This window comes from Phyllobates terribilis, unplaced genomic scaffold (assembly GCF_046119375.1).
Source record: "Phyllobates terribilis strain yellow unplaced genomic scaffold, ASM4611937v1 Scaffold_86__1_contigs__length_6382490, whole genome shotgun sequence".
Lineage (NCBI taxonomy): Eukaryota > Metazoa > Chordata > Amphibia > Anura > Dendrobatidae > Phyllobates > Phyllobates terribilis.
In genome coordinates this window covers 5000547-5019635 of record NW_027362846.1, presented here as the reverse complement: position 1 = coordinate 5019635, position 19089 = coordinate 5000547, and the positions used below count along the sequence as shown (strand labels likewise).

Genomic DNA, 19089 nt, shown 5'->3' with positions numbered 1-19089 from the left:
ATACTTTGGACACGCTTTCACTGTTCATGGAGGGACTATTAATTCTGGGGGGAGACTTTAATTTGACGTTTCAACCGGACCAGGACTCTTCCTCAGGGAAGTCTAAAATCTCCCATAAAGACCGGAGAAAATTGTTTAATAAATTGCAAACCATCCATTTATTAGATCCCTCGAGATTAGCCCACCCCAATGAAAAGGATTATACATTTTACTCTTCCCCTCATGACAAGTACCACAGAATCGATTATTTATTAGTTCAATCCTCGGCCATTAAATTGATTACTTCTGCTTCAATCGGATCCATAACACTATCAGATCACGCCCCGATCTTCCTTTAGGTTAAAATAGATTCTTTATCGCGACACCCCCCATCTTAGCGTCTGAACGAAACTCTTTTAGGTAATGCTGATAATGTTTCCCAGATTGCCTCCTCACTGCAAAGGTTCTTTAGGGAGAACAAGGTCGATGGGAAAATTACCCCCATGGTATGGGAAGCCCATAAAGCCGTCTTAAGGGGGGGAACTGATTTCCCTGGGCTCCTATATAAAAAAGAAAAGAGACAAAGAAATTTTCTCTCTTTTGCACCAAATTAATGTTATGGAGCGTTTACATTAGCAAAAAAAACCGGATGGCATCCGAATAGAGTTGAGGGATTTAAGAGAAAAATTAAAGGACGTACTTAATGTACGCTCAGCTAAAATGTATGCGCGTTGCAAGCAAAAAATATATGTACACGGTAACAGAGGTAGCAAACTTACTTCCAGAATGCTAAAGGCACAGAGGGACAAATGCTTCATCAGGCAGATTCGAGCTGAGGTGGGGGAAATAACTTCGGAATCAGAAGGGATAGCGAAAACCTTCTGCACATACTATCATTCCCTGTATAACATAAACCCCCATGATTCCATGTCTGACCCTCCTACAGCACTCCATCGCATACATGATTTTCTCTCTAGTCTTATGCTGCCAGAGATCTCTGCTTTGGGTCATTCTATCCTACTCGCCCCAATTTCCTTTCGTGAGGTCGAGGAAGCACTTGCCTCTACTCCTAGTGGAAAGACCCCCGGTCCAGATGGCTTTCCCATGATATATTACAAGACGTTTGCGGAGGTATTCGTTCCTCATCTGGTTGAATTGTTTAACCTCTTCCTCTCAGGTTCGGTACCCCCACCACAGGCTCTAGAGGCACATATCACTGTGCTTCCTAAGGAGGGAAGAGACGGCACCCTATGCAGCAGCTATCGCCCTATTTCCTTGTTGAACGCGGATCTTAAGCTATGGGCAAAAATTTTAGCCAATAGAATACATTTAGTGTTGGCGGACCTAGTTCACCCTGATCAGGCTGGTTTTGTTCGTGGAAGAGAGGGAAAGGACAATACCATTAAAGTCTTACAGGCGATTTCTTATGCCAAACACAACCGTCAGCCGCTTATATTACTCTCCACAGATGCTGAAAAGGCATTCGACCGTATCAGTTGGCGTTTCATGGAGTGTGTTTTGCGGAGGTTCGCCTTTCCCCCTCCTTTCATAGACGCAATCATGTCACTGTATACTTTTCCTACGGCTAGGGTCAGGGTGAATGGGATTTTATCTGCGCCTTTTAATATCAATAATGGTACCAGACAGGGTTGCCCTCTCTCCCCTTCTTTATTTGTTTTAGTGATGGAATCTTTTATCCAAGCAATCAGACGACAGCCAGGGATTGAGGGGTTGAAGATCAACCATTTAGAGTTGAAGGCGGCTGCCTTTGCGGATGACCTCTTGCTTCTCTTGTCCAACCCAAAAATAGCAGTCCCAAAGATTTTGGAGCTTTTCTCCCTATTTGGAGAACTCTCCAACTTTAAGATCAACCTGGATAAATCTGAAGCACTGAATATATCGGCAGCTGAAAAGGACGTACAAATCTTGAAGGGCCTTGCCCCTTTCAAATGGCAACAGCACAAACTTAAATATCTTGGGATATATATAACAGATGATGACAGTACACTTTTCCAACATAATTTTTTCCCTCTGATAGGTCAAATTGAAACTCTCCTACATTCCTATAATATTCCTCTCCTGTCCTGGCTCGGCAGAGTTAACGTGTTTAAGTCTTATGTTTTTCCCAAGATTTTTTATGTAATGAATATGATCCCAATTCAACTCCCCGTCTCTTTTATACGCTCTCTCAATCAATTAATAGCCAAATTTGTTTGGAAATATAAAAAAGCCAGATTACTTTTGAAACTCTTGATGCGTTCAAAATGCGGGGGAGGAATTGGTTTACCTAACTTAGCTTCTTATCATCAGGCCATTCTCCTTGCTAACTGGCTAAAATTAATAAGATGGGCAGAAAAAGGTCACGATTCACACATTGAAATGCAACTTTTGGGAAAACATGCATTGAAATATTTATGGACTGACTGCCCCCTTCCTAGAGAGGGACTGGGAGACATTCTCCTAGCTACTCTACAAACCAGACGCGCATTGATTCCAATCCAAGCACCATCTTGTAATTTTCTAGATAAAATACCAATGGGACTTCTACCTTACCTCTTCTCTCCAGATTTTACAGATCCTTACGATCTGTGGTTCTCCTTACCACTTAAACCCATTTCACATCGGCTTCAGGGGAAAATTCCATGTGTTAACGGTTGGCCATTGGCTGCAGGGAAACGCCCTCACAATTTTCTACAACACTCACATATTGCCCACTTTGTGAACTTGATCAAAAAACTACTTCAACCCCACACTAATTGGCTTTGGCTTGAGATTCTAACAAAAGTTAACCATCTTGTTCCGAAAATTGTTTCTAAACTTTACTCAAATCTCACAAACATGATAGATAATGCCCCACCGATATTCTTACACTCTTGGGAATCTGAATTGAATATTCAACTCTCCCCAAAAGACAAACAAATGATATGCCTCAATTCACATGGTTTTTCACGGTGTGTGGTGTCCCAGGAAATGGCGTACAAATTGCTCTCGCGTTGGTACTACACACCGGATAAACGTTATCATTTGGGACTAGCTAGTTCTCCTCAATGCTGGAGGTGTGAGGGGTCGAGAGGTACTTTGTCCCATGTCTTTTGGTATTGTCCGGCCCTTTGACAATTTTGGTCTGAGGTTTTTGGGGTTATGCGTTTTCTCAAACTACTTGTTGCGGATTTGACGGTAGTAGAAGTGCTTTTGTCCCTTCCTACAAATAACTTCCACCCTAAAAAGCATGAGTTGGCTCCATTGATGTTAGGGGCCGCGAAACAATTGATAGCCCTCAAGTGGAAGCAGCAAACCCCACCAATCTTAGATGAATGGAAATGTAAAATGAGAGACCTATTTAGGCTGGAGGAACTGACGAGTTGGGATTCCCGGACGCATGAGAAGTTTAAGAGGATCTGGGCCCCGTGGATACAATATATGGGGGGCACTGTTTCTTAGTCCGTGGGTGTCTGGGGGGCCCTACAGTGGTCAGTTGAGTATCAAATCCTTGTTTAGGTGTTGTGTATCACAATACCAACCTTTCACATATATAGCCAATTCTGGTAGGGTGAACTGGGAGTATGTTGCCCTTTGGGCATTGGTCTAGCGAGGGACGAGAATTGCAGATTTCTCTAATGTATACTTAACTTCGGTATATCTCTAGAATTATTTAATTTCTAGGACTGAGCTACGCTTTATTGATCATCTCCTGTATTTGGGAATGTTTTGAACTGTTTCGATTAATATTATTTCTCTGCTTAAGAGAAAATTGTTAAATACTGTATTTACTGTATTAAGTCTGTGCTTTGCAGTGATTTTGTCTTCTCTACTTTTAGCATTGATATGTGTCTCTGTGTTGCATAGTATTTCTTCTGTATTGCAAAATTCAAATAAAGAATTGGAAAAAAATATATATATATATAATAAAAAATAACTGATTATAAAAAGTGTTTCGTTTTCCCCACCATTTTGTTTGTAGGAGGTAAAGAGCCGAGGCTGAAGATGCTTTATCTCCAGGAGTCTAAGAAAGAGGAAGGATTGGCAACTCCCAATGTCCTTGTCTATTTTGGGAGTTAGGAAAAGGGGCAGGAGAACATTTTGAGTTTTGCTTTGGGGGCAAGAGATGCAATATTTCTCCATAAAGTGTAAATCTTAGTGATGAGTGGAGCATGCGCGCCACTTCTCAATACTCAATCAAGCATCAGAGTTCTCAGGTACGTTCGTTACCTGATCGAGTATAAAACCCAATGACGAGATACGGCTGGCCAATCACAGTAATGCCAGTAGCCAACATGGCTATGGCATTACCGTGTATGGCAGGCAACCACTGCGTGTTTATTGGCTGTCTAACAGACATGAAATATATGGCATGGGGACTCGAGCATCCATATTCGATTGAGAACTTGAGCATTTCGATGTTTGACAAAAACTGAATCTTCGTGATTTCAGCTCTGCAGGCCACTAATTTGGATTTAAAATGAAACAACTGAGATGCAGTTGTCGTGGAGACTTTCAGGTTTAATTAAAAAGGGGTTGGAAAAAAAAAAGTGAAACGTTTAGGAATTGCAACCATTTTTCTTCAAAGTGTCCTCATTTTAGCGGCTCAAAAGTAATTGGACAAATTAACGTTACCATAAATAAAATGTTCATGTTTAATACTTTGCAGAGAATCCTTTGCAGCAACGATGGCCTGAAGTCTGGAAGCCATGGATGTCACAAAATGCTGGGTCTCCCTCTTTGTGAGGGTTTGCCACCTTTACTCCAGTGACTTCGGAGTAAACCATAACTGATTTAATGAGCCATTTGCAGTTTCACTGTACCGTCCATGTGTACTTACACGTGCATGGCTTAATCTTTGAGACAAGCATATGCTAGTGGCAGGATCAACCAGGTAGCCCCCCAACACGACTGGACCGTGTCGAGGTTTGTAGGTCTTTTTTCCTTATGTTTTGTCTTAAGTCTGTTGTCAGGGATTCCCACAGCGATGACACCGGGGAGATCACGCAATATCTCACTGTGCCATCACTGTGTCACGGATTTCGTCAGGAACCGTGAGCACACGATCCAGACTACTCACTTCTTAGGTATCGGCAAGCGACCAGTGAGCGTATGGCGTCACACCTCCAGATTCCAACGCATGGAATACATGTTTACGCCCTCCATATGTCACTGTCAGCTTCACGATAGCCCAATTAATATTATTATTCGCTGCCACCACCGTCCAGATATGAAATATAATACAGACCTGGGCGGACGCCTGCGTTCTAGTAGCGTATATGGCTTCGGTTTGGAGGAAGGAACGATTACAGGACAAAAGAAACAGAACTATTACATTTTATATTTAATCCAAAAGGGAGGCAGTGTTTAGGGAAAATATATACAAGGATTTTACATAGGAGACATAAAAATACATAAGCAGTTACACAAAATAATAAGGATTAAGAAAGAAACTTACTATACAATTGCGGAGATGATTCAATATAGGTGTAGGATGGGCTCCCAGATTTGATTAGACTGTTATCGAACAGGATCCGTTGCTTATAGTCCTTGTACCCCTCTGGCAATGAATGAATCTCCAACCTCAGCAAACTATTTTATGCTGAAGGGAGAGACTTGTCCACTCCCCCCTGTGCTGACATCACAAGGGCTGGGCTCCGCCTTTCATGTCTTTATTAAAAAAACTCTAACTTCTGGGATAACTTATCGTGCGTTGATCCCAGCAGCCCAAAAGTGATACCAAATTTTTTATTATGATTTTACCTTCATTTAGAGACCACACATCATGCTGTTGTGGTCTGCTATTCTGGTGCTTTTGCGCTACAGCTCCACAGAAAGGTTTAAGGTTACGAAAAATGAGCATATCGCTCCTTGGCTGACCCTGCCACTATATATAAGTCCCATTATTATCAGAATTATGGAACTTCAGTTATTCCATAAATCGTATTGGTGCCGGTGAGACCATAGATTTCTTTTTGAAGCTCGGGAAGCAAGCTTCAACAGTTACACGTAAATTATTGCAAGCATACGTCTAATCAACCCCTGCTTCTGCCAGGGAGAAAGATGCTCGCATTTTAATTAGGTTGTAACACTTCTTGGCTGGCATTTGTTTGTGTTAGCTATTTCCGCTGTGGGTGATAATTTACAGGGAGACACTGTAGATTGTCATCTCTGGGCAAATACTATAGGGGAGGGGTGAGAGCGGCTTCAGGGGAAGCAAGAAAGAATCCTTAATACCTTAATATCTATGATAGGGGAGAAGAAAAGATTTAAAATTTTTCTATGACACCTGTGAAAAGCAGGTCGATAGGAATGAGATCTGGTGATGACTCGGCCATTGCAGAATATTCCACTTCTTTGCTTTCGCACTATGTTTTGGTCATTGTCCAGCTGTATTGCGAAACGCCATCTAATCAACCTTATTTCATTTGGTTGAATCTGAGCAGAAAATATCGCCCTGTACACTTCAGAATTTATCCGGCTGCTTTTGTCTTCATTCACATCATCAATAAACACTAGTGACCCAGCGCCATTGGAAGCCATCCATGCCCGCGCCATCACACAGCCTCCACCATGTTTACAGATGATGTGCTATGCTTTGGATCATGAGCCGTTCCAAAACTTCTCCATACTTTCTTCTTCCCATCATTCTGGTACAGGTTGATCGCTTCATCTGTCCAAAGAATGCTTTTCCAGAACTGGACAGGCTTCTCTAGATGTTTTTTTGCCAAAGTCTAATCTGTATTTTGTATTTTTAAAGCTGATTAATGGTTTTCACCTCTGCATTTGCTCTCATTAAGTCTTCTCTTTTATGGTGGACCTAGACACTGTAATGCAGCGGCTTGCTGCATTGCTAAAATGTCCAGGGGGTGTGTTCTGGCTGACCATTTACCCCCCCCTCAGGTGACTAATCACATGACTGTGACATCATCACAGGTCCTGTGTGCACAGAAGGATATATAAATCCTGGCAGTTTTGAAACAGTGAGAGAGAGGCCTGGAAGGCAGAGTGTTATGCACACGCCCGGACTGACTGGCGTGTGCGTGATTAGTGATCCCACTGTACCATAAACTGAGGAGTGCCTGGAGGGGCGTAACGAAGTATCAACCCGATCTGACCAAGGTCCCACGGCGGCTCAGTCGTGCACCAGGGAGGAACCGAGCAGAGGGACCAGGTGCTACTCCAGGTCAGACCCCAGACACGGCTGTTGACCCACACTGGGGAATGCAGGAACAGGCAGGTTAGGCTGGCATACAGACAGGTGGGTATTGGCAAGCACGGCTGGTATGCAGACAGGTGGGTACTGGCAAGCACGGCTGGTATGCAGACAGGTGGGTACTGGCAAGCACGGCTGGTATGCAGACAGGTGGGTACTGGCAAGCACGGCTGGAGTGCAGACAGGGAGGTACTAGCAGGTTGGATCGCAGGCTGGATAGGGTCCAGTACAGACTGGGATACAGGAACAGAGCTGCAGATGTGGTAGACAAGCAGAGCAGAGCGAATGTTAGAACCTTGTTCTTAGGTTTTTTCCTTTGCTGGTCACATGACCTTGTTGGCCTATTTAATCCTGCTCCGCCCTTCTGGCTTTGCTGGACTTCATTGTTTAACTACTTTCTAGCTAGCCTGTGCTCTGTATCTAACTGTTAGTTTGCTTGGTCTACGGACCTCTATGTTCTATATATTTTGTTTGTTCGTCTGTCTGCTACTATTTCTGTTAGGAGGTGTCCCATTTTCCTCCCAGTCCTTAGTACTTGTAGGGATTCCTTCCCCACATCTATAGGTCTCCGTACAGACTAGCTTAGGACTTTAGCAGGTCTGATCGCAGGATCAGGTCCCCTGTTACATCGTAGGGATTAAGCTGAGTTCTATCGTAGGGACAGATCTCCTCTCTTTCCTTAGCTCTGGTAGCAGAACATAACAGCGAAACTGCAGGTGCGGTGGCGGTGGACAAGGCAGAGCAGAGAGGAACTGCCGGAGCGGTGGGCAAGGCAGAGCAGAGAGGAACCACTGGAGCGGTGAGCAAGCAGAGCAGGGCGAAACCGCAGGTGCGGTGGACAAGGCTGAGTAGAGCGAAACCGCCGGAGCGGTGGACGAGGCAGAGCAGAGAGGAACCGCCGGAGCGGTGAGCAAGCAGAGCAGAACAGGGCAGAAGATGCAGGCAGAGAGGACAGGGCTCTGTTCACATGGAACAGACTGGAAAATACAGGAAGATGGTTAGAACCCAGGAGGTAGATACGGAGGAAGGGAAAAGGGACAAGCAGAACCAGATACACACAAGGTACTTACAATGAAGTAGTGAGTGGACTCTAAACTCACAAACAGAAGTACAGAGACAACGAGTTGGAGTTAGGTGCAGGTTCAGACACTGCAGGAAAAGGGAAGGTACGGACATAGAGACAAACAGGTAACAGGTTAAGAGACAGTTCAGACAGGAACTGACACTGCAACGAGATACAGGAACGAGCCTGGGTATTCAGCACCCAGGTGGGCAGAAACAGACTAGAAGTCACAGGTAACAGGTCTGGGTATACAGCCCCCAGAGTGGCGGAAGCAGACAAGATGCAGAACAGGACCTGGCAACTTCAGAGGCAAGGAGCGCACTGATAGTGTTGCTCAGGCACCTCCTTCTGGGTGGAGGGGGTTTAAATATCCAGTGACTCACAGCAATAGGCTGGGGACGCATTAGGAGTGCGCCCACAGCAGCTATAAGAATCAGGAAGTAACCGGGCCGCCACCCTAAGCAATAAGACAAGAGGAGGAGCAAGGTTTGCAAGCTGGACTGAAGGGTAAGATTGCAGTCTTGCATAGTGGGAGGTGGTGCACTATGCAAGCACGCCGCCAGGGATGTTACACAGAGGCTGGATCCTTGTGTCTAGGATACCAGTAGCCTTGGAAGGCAAGAGGCCTGGAAGGCAGAGGCTGGATCCCTGTGTCTAGGATACCAGTAGCCTTGGAAGGCACGTGGCCTGGAGACTACGTCTGGGGAGCATTAAAGTCACAGCGGTGACAGAACAGAGCTGATAGAAGCAGCTGGGACCCGGCAAAGGTAAATCGGCGCTTTCAATGAATATTGATGCTGTACCTTGCTGAAGTCTGTATTTGAAGCCAAGCAGGCATAGCTGCCACTGAAAAGGCTCTGGCATACATGTGTAACATTCCTGCGAGCCACTGAGATGGACTATGTTATAAGCGGTTTATGATGTGTAATAAACTGCTGAACTTCATATTACCGGAAAACGTCGCATGTGTGCTTTAATTGACCCGGTGAAGTGAGTGCCCCCAGCGTGATGAATAGCGCTATCTTACAACACTGAAACACCTACTTCCTGGAGAGTGTCCTTCTCTTGGGTTGATATTGTGAGGGCTTTTCTTCACCATGGAAAAAATGTACCAAACTGTTGATTTGGCTACTCCTAACATTTCTGCTATCTCTTTGGTGGATTTGATCTTTTCACTTCCATTGAGAGCTCCTTTCCGTATTATGGGTTCACAGCAACAGCTTTCAAATACAAATGCCACACCTAGAATCAGCTCCAGCCCTTTTATTTGCTTAGGTGATGATGGATTAACGAGGGAAGATCCCATGCAGTTAATGAAAGAGTTTTTGATATAATTGTCCAATTACTTTTGGTCCCTTTAACCCCTTTAAAGCCTGGGACGTATTATTAGTAAGTCCCAGGCCATCACCCTCGGTTCAGTGAGGGCTCCGGCGCTGAGCTCGCACTGAACCGGGCACATGTCAGCTGATTCTTACAGCTGACATGTGCCCACAACAGCTGCGATTGGAATCGCGATCCACCCGCGGCTGTTAACCAGTTAAACGCCGGTGTCAATCTTTGACAGTAGCATTTAACAGCGCCGCAAGCGCTGCCTTAGCCCCGCCCATCAGTGACTCCGTCACGTGATCGCGGGTCACTGATGGGTAGGCATGGCAACTCGGGGTCTGCAGCAGACCCCTGTGGTTGTCATGTCTCGCTAGCTATGAACGCCACCTAGTGGTCGGTGCTCATAGCACAGGAGCATTTCTCCTGCATACAGGCAATCTGCTTGTTGCCTGTATGCAGTAGAAACGATCAGGAAACTACAGCTTCTAGTCTCCTATGGAGACTATTGAAGCAAGCAGAAAGTGTAAAATAAAAATGATTTTAAAAATATAAAAAAAATATAAAAGTTTAAATCACCCCCCTTTCGCCTCATTCAAAATAAAATAAAAAAAATTCCCACATACACATATTTGGTATCATCGAGTTCAGAATCGCCCGATCTATCAATATAAAAAAATATTTAATCTGATTGGTAAACGGCATAACGAGAAAAAGATTCTAAACGCCAGAATTACTTTTTTTGGTCGTCGCAACATTGCAATAAAATGCAATAATGGGCGATCAAAACATCGGATCTACCCCAAAATGGTATCAATAAAAACGTCAGCTCGGCATACAAAAAAATAAGCCCTCACTCGGCCCCAGATCACGAAAGATGGAGACGCTACGGGTCTCGGAAAATGGCGCCATTTTTTTTTTTTTTTTTCACCGCTTAAATAAAAAATAACCTATACATGTTTGGTGTCTACAAACTCGTAATAACCTGGAGAATAATGATGGCAGGTCCGTTTTAGCAGTCAGTGAATTTGATAAAAAAAAACAACCCAAAAAACAACTGTGGAATTGCATTTTTTTGCAATTTCACAGCATTTGGATTTTTTTTCCAGTTTTCCAGTACACGCTATGGTAAAACCGGTGATGGCGTTTAGAAGTACAACTTGTCCCGCAAAAAATAAGCCCTCACATGGCCATATTGACTGAAAAATAAAAACGCTATGGCTCTGGGAAGAAGGGGAGCAAAAAACAAAAATGGAAAAACCCAAGGTCCTTAAAGGGTTAAAAGTGGGGCATTTATATATTGAAGAGCTGTAATTGCTATACCCTTACTCTAATTAGGATGTAAATACCCTCAAATTAAAGCTGAGTGTCTACACTTTAAGACCAGATTGATTATATAATTGTATCTTGAATATGATTTAGTAAACAGCCAAAATGCTAAAACTTGTGTCACTATCCAAATATTTTCTGGACCTAACTATCTAAAGGTGCTATTGACATGAAATTCTCACCAGATGTTGGTAATAGTCCATCCAAAGCACACACAGGCAAAGAAATCAAACCATAGATGGCCATAATTTACTTTGTGTAATAATGACAAATGACACAGGGGAAAAGTAATAAACTCACTTACGGAAATGTTTTTATTACTTCATACAAAAGCATTTGTTGGTGATGAGAGCTTTAAGATGCCTCCTGTATGAAGAAACTAGTCGCATGCATTGCTCAGATGTGATTTTGGCCCATTCTCCTATAAAAAAAAACCTCTTCAGGTCCTGTGGGACCCTTTTATGAACTCTGAACTTTAGTTCCTTACGTACATTTTCTATTGGATTCCATTCAGGTGATTGGCTGGGTCATTCTAGTCGCTTTATTTTCTGTATCTGAAACCAACTGAGAGTTTCCTTGGCTGTATTTTTGGAATCATTGACTTGATGAAATGTAAACCCTCGTTTCACCTTCAATATCCTGGAAGATGGCAGCAGATTTTTATCAAGAATAACTCAGTACATTTGTCTATTCATCATTCCTTCAATTAAAAGAAGTTTTCCAGTGCCGTATGCGGAAAAAACAGCTCCACACCATGATGTTCCCACCTTCAAACGTCACTGTTGGTATGGTGTTTTTGGGGTGATATGCAGTGACATGGTGTTTGGTCTCATCTGACCAGACTATATTCTCCCAGTATTTCACATTATTGTCTAAATGTTGTTGAACAAACTTTAAACATGCTTGAACATGCTTTTTGTTCAGCAATGGAGTCTTGCATGGTGAGTTTTCTTTGAAACAATTGTACCTGAAGATTCCAGGTCTTTCTGTAGCTCTCCTCAGGTAATTCTTGGCTCTTGGACAATTTCTTAAATAATTATTTGCACTCCTCTGTCAGAAATTGTCTGAATCTGGTTGAGGTCGGTTTATGGTGAAATTATGTTCTTTCAACCAGGGCTGTGGAGTCGGTAAGCCAAACCTACGACTCCGACTACTCAATTTCCATGATTCCAACTCCAACTCCCTCATACATGGCTCATGTTTAAGTGATAAATTTACTGTAGCACAGATTCATCTCAGCTAAAAGTCTAGACCCTTATATCAGGAATAGGACCAACATTTATAGGACATTTCATAACTTTCCCAAATTATTATGAAAAAAATATTCCCCACAAACTGCACTGAACTACTGTACCCAATTTATTATATATTTTGGGAGCTGGAGTTGGTCCATTTTTTACCGACACCGACTCCACAGCCCTGTTTTCAACTATCTGATTATTGCTACAACACTACTCACTGGAACCTTCAGTAGTTTACAACTTCTTCTGTAACCAATGCCATCAGTATGTTTTGTGTTTTGCAACAATAAGGTTGTGAAGGTCTTAAGACAACTCACTAGTTTTACCCATCATGCGTTGTTTCTTTTGTGGCATTCTGGTGAGAATTTCATGTCAATAGCACCTTTAGACATATATTTTTGCTTAGAAATTGGTGAGGTGTTCAATACTTATTTTACCCGCTGAATAACAATGTGAAATAGTGACTGCATACTGAATATTGCTTTTTATTTACTTTTTGGATTAAAGACTTAGTAACTGCATATATTTTTAATTGGTATACATTAGGATGACGGGCTCTCCAAAGATCAATTAAGGCTTTCTCCTTAAGTAAGTGATCAAAAGGGGTACAATTGCCTTCTACCCTCTTTGCTTCATACCTCCTTCTATCCCAGTGAGAGTCCGGTATGTTATTAAAGTCTCCTTGTCATGGGTTTACCGTGACAGAGAGGTGCCAGAAGACTGCAGCGTTTGATTTCCCGCACTCCTGCACCGATTAGAAGCACCTCACCCTAATATTAAACCGTGCAGGTTTCTGCTAGCAGTGCAGGGGTTAAACTGTTCAGTTGAGAAATTCTAGTGCTTGCCAGTGTTGATGGTCTCAGCTGTTCAGTGTTGGCCACTCTCTTCTGCTATATGTATACACTCGCCTCTAGCTTTCAGGGATGCCAGTGTTAGTTTCATGCTACCTGCCTCTGGAAGAATTATTTGAGGAGTTTGCAGTGTTTACCTAAAGACTGTTGCGTGGTTATTTGGCTGTATGCAAATCCTCATCCTCTCCTATTTGTTTTTTCCTTCCTTCACTCCCCGATGTTCCTCTCTGTTGTTTGTGAGTGCATATTTGTGCGATTGGTATTTTCCTTTATCCCTGTAAATATTCCATTGTTAGTCTGGTTGTGTATTTTCATACACTACTACCTCCCACTTCCCTGGGTGGGGGAGGGAACAGATTCAGGATTATGTAGAATGACTGAAGTTGGTCTGCAACCATATCTTGTTTAGTAGATAAAGGCAAGGGGCTTTTCTTGCAGACAAATCAGAGCAGGTTCTTCTGCCTAAAGATACTGAAAGATTGACTGCCTTTTAACACTAGAAGAAAGACACTTTGTGTTCAACCTAACTATTTTGACTGACCCCACCATAATTAATGTAGTAGATATATTGTTTCCAATATACTAAAAGCAGAGCGTTTCCTTTTTACATAGTTAGTTAAGGTCATATTACAAGATTGTCAACATAAAACATACCCAAAAACAAAAGGAAAAAAAAAAAGAGAACCCTCATTGATAAAACTCCTTCCATAACAGGCAGATATAAAACGTCTTTCTAGCTCTTTTACAGTAGAAAAAATGGCGGCTCAGTCACTGTTGAACGTATAGGAGAATCCTGCCTAGAACTTAAGTCTCCTTGGACTTAACGCCAACTTGAATTCAACTCCAGTTAGGCATAAGGACTGCAATGTAATCATAACAGAACCTGAAGAAAAAAATATTTGTAAAGAATTGTCCAACAAGCAAGGACACACTTCATTCCATATACTCACAGATCATCATGTTTTTGAAGAATTAGTGTTTGTACCACAGGACCTTCAACTTGTAACATCCCGAATTTGATCCCGGCGTATCTGCCTCATTCATAACCAGCCAGTGAAGGGCTTCTTTTGAATCTTGAAAAAAGTGCACAGTACCTCCGGCTACCACCCTTAACTTGGCAGGGAATATCACTGAATATGGAATGTGCAGATCTCTCAAATGTTTTTTGTTATCAAAGAATTTGACTCTTTGTTTCTGCACTTTTATAGAATAATCTGGAAAGATCGAAATTTTGGATCCATTAATTGTTAGATCTGGATGATCCCTTGCCTGTTGCAGGATAATATCTCGGTAGTGTAAAATTTTAGCCAGCACAGGTCTTTCTTTGTAGCCCAAGAGAAAGAGGACAGGTCGGCATTCTATGAGCTTGTTCTAGATCCTATAGGGGGGATTAAGGTTTTAGGTCTGATTATTAATTTCAGCAAGTATTCAAATTCAGTAGGAGAGGAGCCTTCTATTTTTTCAGGCACACCAATAAGTCGTATATTATTGCACATTGATCTATTTTCAAGGTCATCTGTTTTCGCCAGCTGTGCTGATATTTGCTGTGCTGCAAGCCTGGTCTCATTCCTTGTATCGTCTATCTGCTTCTCAATGGCGCTGACTCTGCCTTCCACTGCCCCTGCTCTGTTTTCTGTAGTTTGTGACGTATACCTGTTATCTCATCTTTAAGACCACCAAACTGTACATTCAAAGCAGATAGAGAGGATTTTTCATGTACTACTGCCATGAAAACATCTTTTAAAGTAGGTTCCTCAGGTACCTGTATGTCCCCTTGGTGGAGATTAGGCTGTGGGGCAGAGAATACTGTGCCACATGCAGTTTTGCGGTGTTTTCGCCTCTATCAATGCAGATGCCTCTTTCATCTACTCCTCACCAGACTCCTCTGCTCCAGAGCCGTGCACAGCTGCAGGGTAGCTGCTACATGAAGGCCACCAAATCATTCCAGCCTGGCCACCACTTCCCTCCTCCTCATCTTCCCTGATCAATATGTCTTCAGCATGACAACTGCGGTGTCATCTTGGAAAGGAGAGCCCGCTTCTCCCGTGGCCTTTCTGTGGCTTTTCCTGGTCATTTTTATCCCCCAGAGCTAAGTACCTCCACACTCAGCAAGTTATCCAGTAGATGTATGAGGACTTTCAGAATGATCTTCAGGTCCTAGATCGGATAAATAGCTAGATGCTCTGCAGGACCTCCTACATCTGCTTGTTCTCCCATGCCGTCAAGGTGGTTGCCCTTTTACTTGATCTCCAGGGTGGAAACACAAAGTACTGCTGCTTTCTGTGTGAGTAGGATAGTTGTGCAAGAGAATATCACTACCATAAAAAAGGCTGGCCTCATCGACGTTCACTTCAGCCAGGGAGTAAAAATGTCCTGCATCAAGCACTTATTGACCCACATCAGATTTTGTTACCACCATTGCATATCACATCGGGCCTAGTGAGGAACTTTGTAAAGACAATGGACAAAAATGTAAAAGCATTCAAGTATCTCATTGATAAATCTCCAAGGTTAAGTGAAGCAAAGATAAAAGAAGGAGTTTGTAATGGACCTCAGATTCATAAGCTTCTTCAAGATGAGGAGTTTCTCAATTTGTTGCAGGGTAAGGAAAAGGCTGCATGAGTAGCATTTGCATTAGTGGTAAATAATTTTTTGGGAAACTCCAGAGCAGATGACTACGAAGAGTTGGTGGAAAATCGCATCAAAACATATAAGGATCTTGGCTGTAACATGTCCTTAAAGATTCATTTCTTACATTCACATGTAGACCTTAATACACCAAACTGTGGAGCAGTGAGAACGAGCACGGTCAGAGATTTCACCAAGATATTGCAGCTATGGAGAAAAGATATCAAGGAAATTGGAATTCATCAATGCTTGCAGATTACTGTTGGACAATTGTAAGAAATGATCCGATGCAGGATTACAAGAGACAAGCGAAAAAGAGTTCTCACTGAATGAAGACCAAATTTTGTAGTGCAATTCTTGTAACGATTTATAATTTGCAATAGTGTTTAGACATGTTTTAGTTATTTGAATTGTTGCTAAGTTTCCTCTAAATAAATATCATAAAATTGGCATAACAAAATATTCTGCATCTTTATATTTGCAAAAGTAATAATGTTTCAAAGTACTGAAACTGTTATGAATTAATTATATGTAGTAGTTAAAGGAAAACGCTTTGATATCATAGAAACAAGTCGTTATGATCATTAAGAAATTGCTCATTTCATAACTGAACCTGACAACATTTGAAAATATGTAAAACCGTTATACATGATCAGAAAAGTCCTTGATCTCGTTGGGTGGAAGGTTCTTCAGCTGCTCACTCAGGACGTGCAGCCTCTGTGCAGATCCCGGTAGCTTCCTCTCCAGCTTTGCTCAGTTAGATAAGTGTGGGGCTGGAGGAGAGAGCAGTTCTCTCAGTGATCAGGAAGGACACTGTCTCAGAGATCTCCTCTGTCACAGGAAGCTGCCACCAGTCTATAAGACGCACTCACTTATTAGCAAGATTTTTTTTCGTACTAAAAGTGTGTCTTTCCAAGTAAAACATTTCCCACATTAAGAATTTAAAAAAGGCTTCTCAGCTGAGTGACTGCTCTGGTGACTAAGAAGAGATGATTTCTTCACAAAACATTTTCCACATTCTGAACAGGAAAAAGGTTTCTTCCCTGTGTGACTTCTCTGATGTGTATCAAGATGCACTTTCTGTTTAAAACATTTCCCACATTCTGAACATCTAAAAGGCTTCTCCCCTGTGTGAGTTCTTTGGTGCTTAACAAAATTTGATTTCTGTGTAAAACATTTTCCACATTCTGAACATGAAAAAGGCTTTTCTCCTGTGTGAATTCGAAGATGTGTAAGAAAACTTGATTGCTTTGTAAAACATTTCCGACATTCTGAGCATGAAAATGTCTTCTTCCCTGTGTGAGTTCTCTGATGATTGATAAGACTTGATTTCTCTGTAAAACATTTCACACATTCTGAACATGAAAATAACTTCTCCCTTGTGTGAGTTCGAAGATGTGTAACAAGAGTTGATTTCTCTGTAAAATATTTCCCACATTCTGAACATGAAAAAGGCTTCTCGCCTGTGTGAGTTTTTTGGTGCTTAACAAGATTTGATTTCTGGTTAAAACATTTCCCACATTCTGAACATCTAAACGGCTTCTCCCCTGTGTGAGTTCTCCTGTGACAAAGTAGAGATGATTTCTTCACAAAACATTTTCCACATTCTGAACATGAAAATGGCTTCAACCCTGTGTGAGCTCTTTGATGTGTAAAAAGAGTTGATTTCTCTCCAAAACATTTTCCACATTCTGAACAGAAAAAAGGCTTCTCCCCTGTGTGGGTTCTCTGGTGCTTAACAAAATCTGATTTACTGTTAAAACATTTTCCACATTCTGAGCAGGAAAAAGGCTTCTCTCCTGTGTGGGTTCTCTGGTGTATAACAAAATCTGATTTCTGGCTAAAACATTTCCCACATTCTAAACATGAAAATGGCTTCTCTCCTGTGTGAGTTCTTTGGTGCGTAACAAAATTTGATTTCTGTGTAAAACATTTTCCACATTCTGAACATGAAAAAGGCTTCTCCCCTGTGTGAGTTTTTTGGTGCCTAACCAAATTTGATTTATGTGTAAAACATTTCCCACATTCTGAACATGAAAATGGCTTCTCTGCAGTGTGAGTTCTCTGATGTGCGATAAGATTTGATTTATCTGTAAAACATTTCCCACATTCTGAACAGGGAAATGGCTTCTTGCCTGTATGAATTTTCTGGTGACTAACAAGATCTGATTTCTGGATAAAACATTTCCCACACTTGGAACAAAAAAATCTATTCTCTGCTGTGTGAATGCTTTGATGTTTAAGAAAAGACTTTTCGAGGGAAAAACTATTTCCATATTCTGAACGTGAAAATGGCTTCTTTGATTTAGGAGCAGTTCGTTTTTTAACACTTATTATGTGACTTTGATTTTCCTTAGTAGTCGGTAATGAATCAGAAGACAGGACCTGTTTCAAAGGATCAGATGATTGATATTTGCTGTGAATGGATGATGGTATATCTGGAGTAATAGCATTCACTTCAATTGTATCCTGTGGGATCTCAAGATCATCTGATTTAAAAATTGAAGATGTCAGCTGTCCCTCTGATCTCCTGGTACAGTCATCTGCCAAGAATAAAACCAATTATTATTTTTGAATAAAATATCCTTGAAATTTATGTTTTTGAACATTTCCACTTAAACGGTCAGTAAAAATGGCAAGTTATGTAAAAATATAGAATTATTCACCAAGACAATGACAGTTCATAGTCTAATAGAAAACCTCATAGGATGAACCAGTAGAGCGTGGTGTTCAACTGTTTGTTCATTCTGCCTCCCAAATATGGAATAAAAAGCCACCAAACAATGTTATGTAGGAGAAAATGATACCAATAAAAACTTCTACTCATCACACAAAAAAACAAGCCTCCACTCAGGTCCATCATCTGTCAATGGAAAAACAGAGGTTTCCACATTATTAGTTTCTCAAAGGTTCTTAAAAAGAAACATGGCTTCCATAAACCAATCCACCAATATCCGCTCTCTCAAAGTCAGATCTCCCTCTCGCTTCAGAGCCTTGCAGTGTGCCTAAACCATATTTAGCATCCATGCGTCTGACATTACTATAGTGAGAAGAACCCACTTAATTTATGGTGTGTGTCTCCTGGAGCACAATCTGGGCACTATGTGTTGGGCAATAAAATGGCATATTTGTAATTTTCACTCTCCAACATCCACTGCGTGCTAATTTCTGGAAAGTGACTATGGCGTCAAAATAGTCACTTCTCCTATAGATTAATTCACTGAGGGTTATAATTTCCAAAATGGAGTCACTTTATGGGGATTTCTACAGCTCTGGTTTTCTGCCATTTTGTCATATTAGGGCTTCTCCAGGAGCCGCCTTATTCATTCTGCAGGTGGTGGTAATGGAGGAGCGATCAGATGCTCTGAGCGGCGCAGGTCTGTCCAGCCACTAAGATTAGGGTGCCTAGGACCTGTAGTACCATCCAGTCTGGCAGTATGGGTGTGTGTGCTGTCCAGCTGCAGTAATCTGCTCCCTCCT

At 42.0% G+C, this 19089-nt stretch overlaps 1 protein-coding gene across 1 annotated transcript in view; it reads right to left on the bottom strand.

Annotated features, from left to right (window-relative positions):
• LOC141197714 (uncharacterized) overlaps nucleotides 1–19089 on the bottom strand; it is a 44604-nt gene that overhangs the window by 25356 nt on the left and 159 nt on the right. Inside the window, exon 2 of the mRNA XM_073662800.1 lies at nucleotides 16562–18152. Coding sequence (XP_073518901.1) covers nucleotides 16562–18152 — 1591 coding nt within the window. The remainder of the gene's footprint in view (nucleotides 1–16561; nucleotides 18153–19089) is intronic.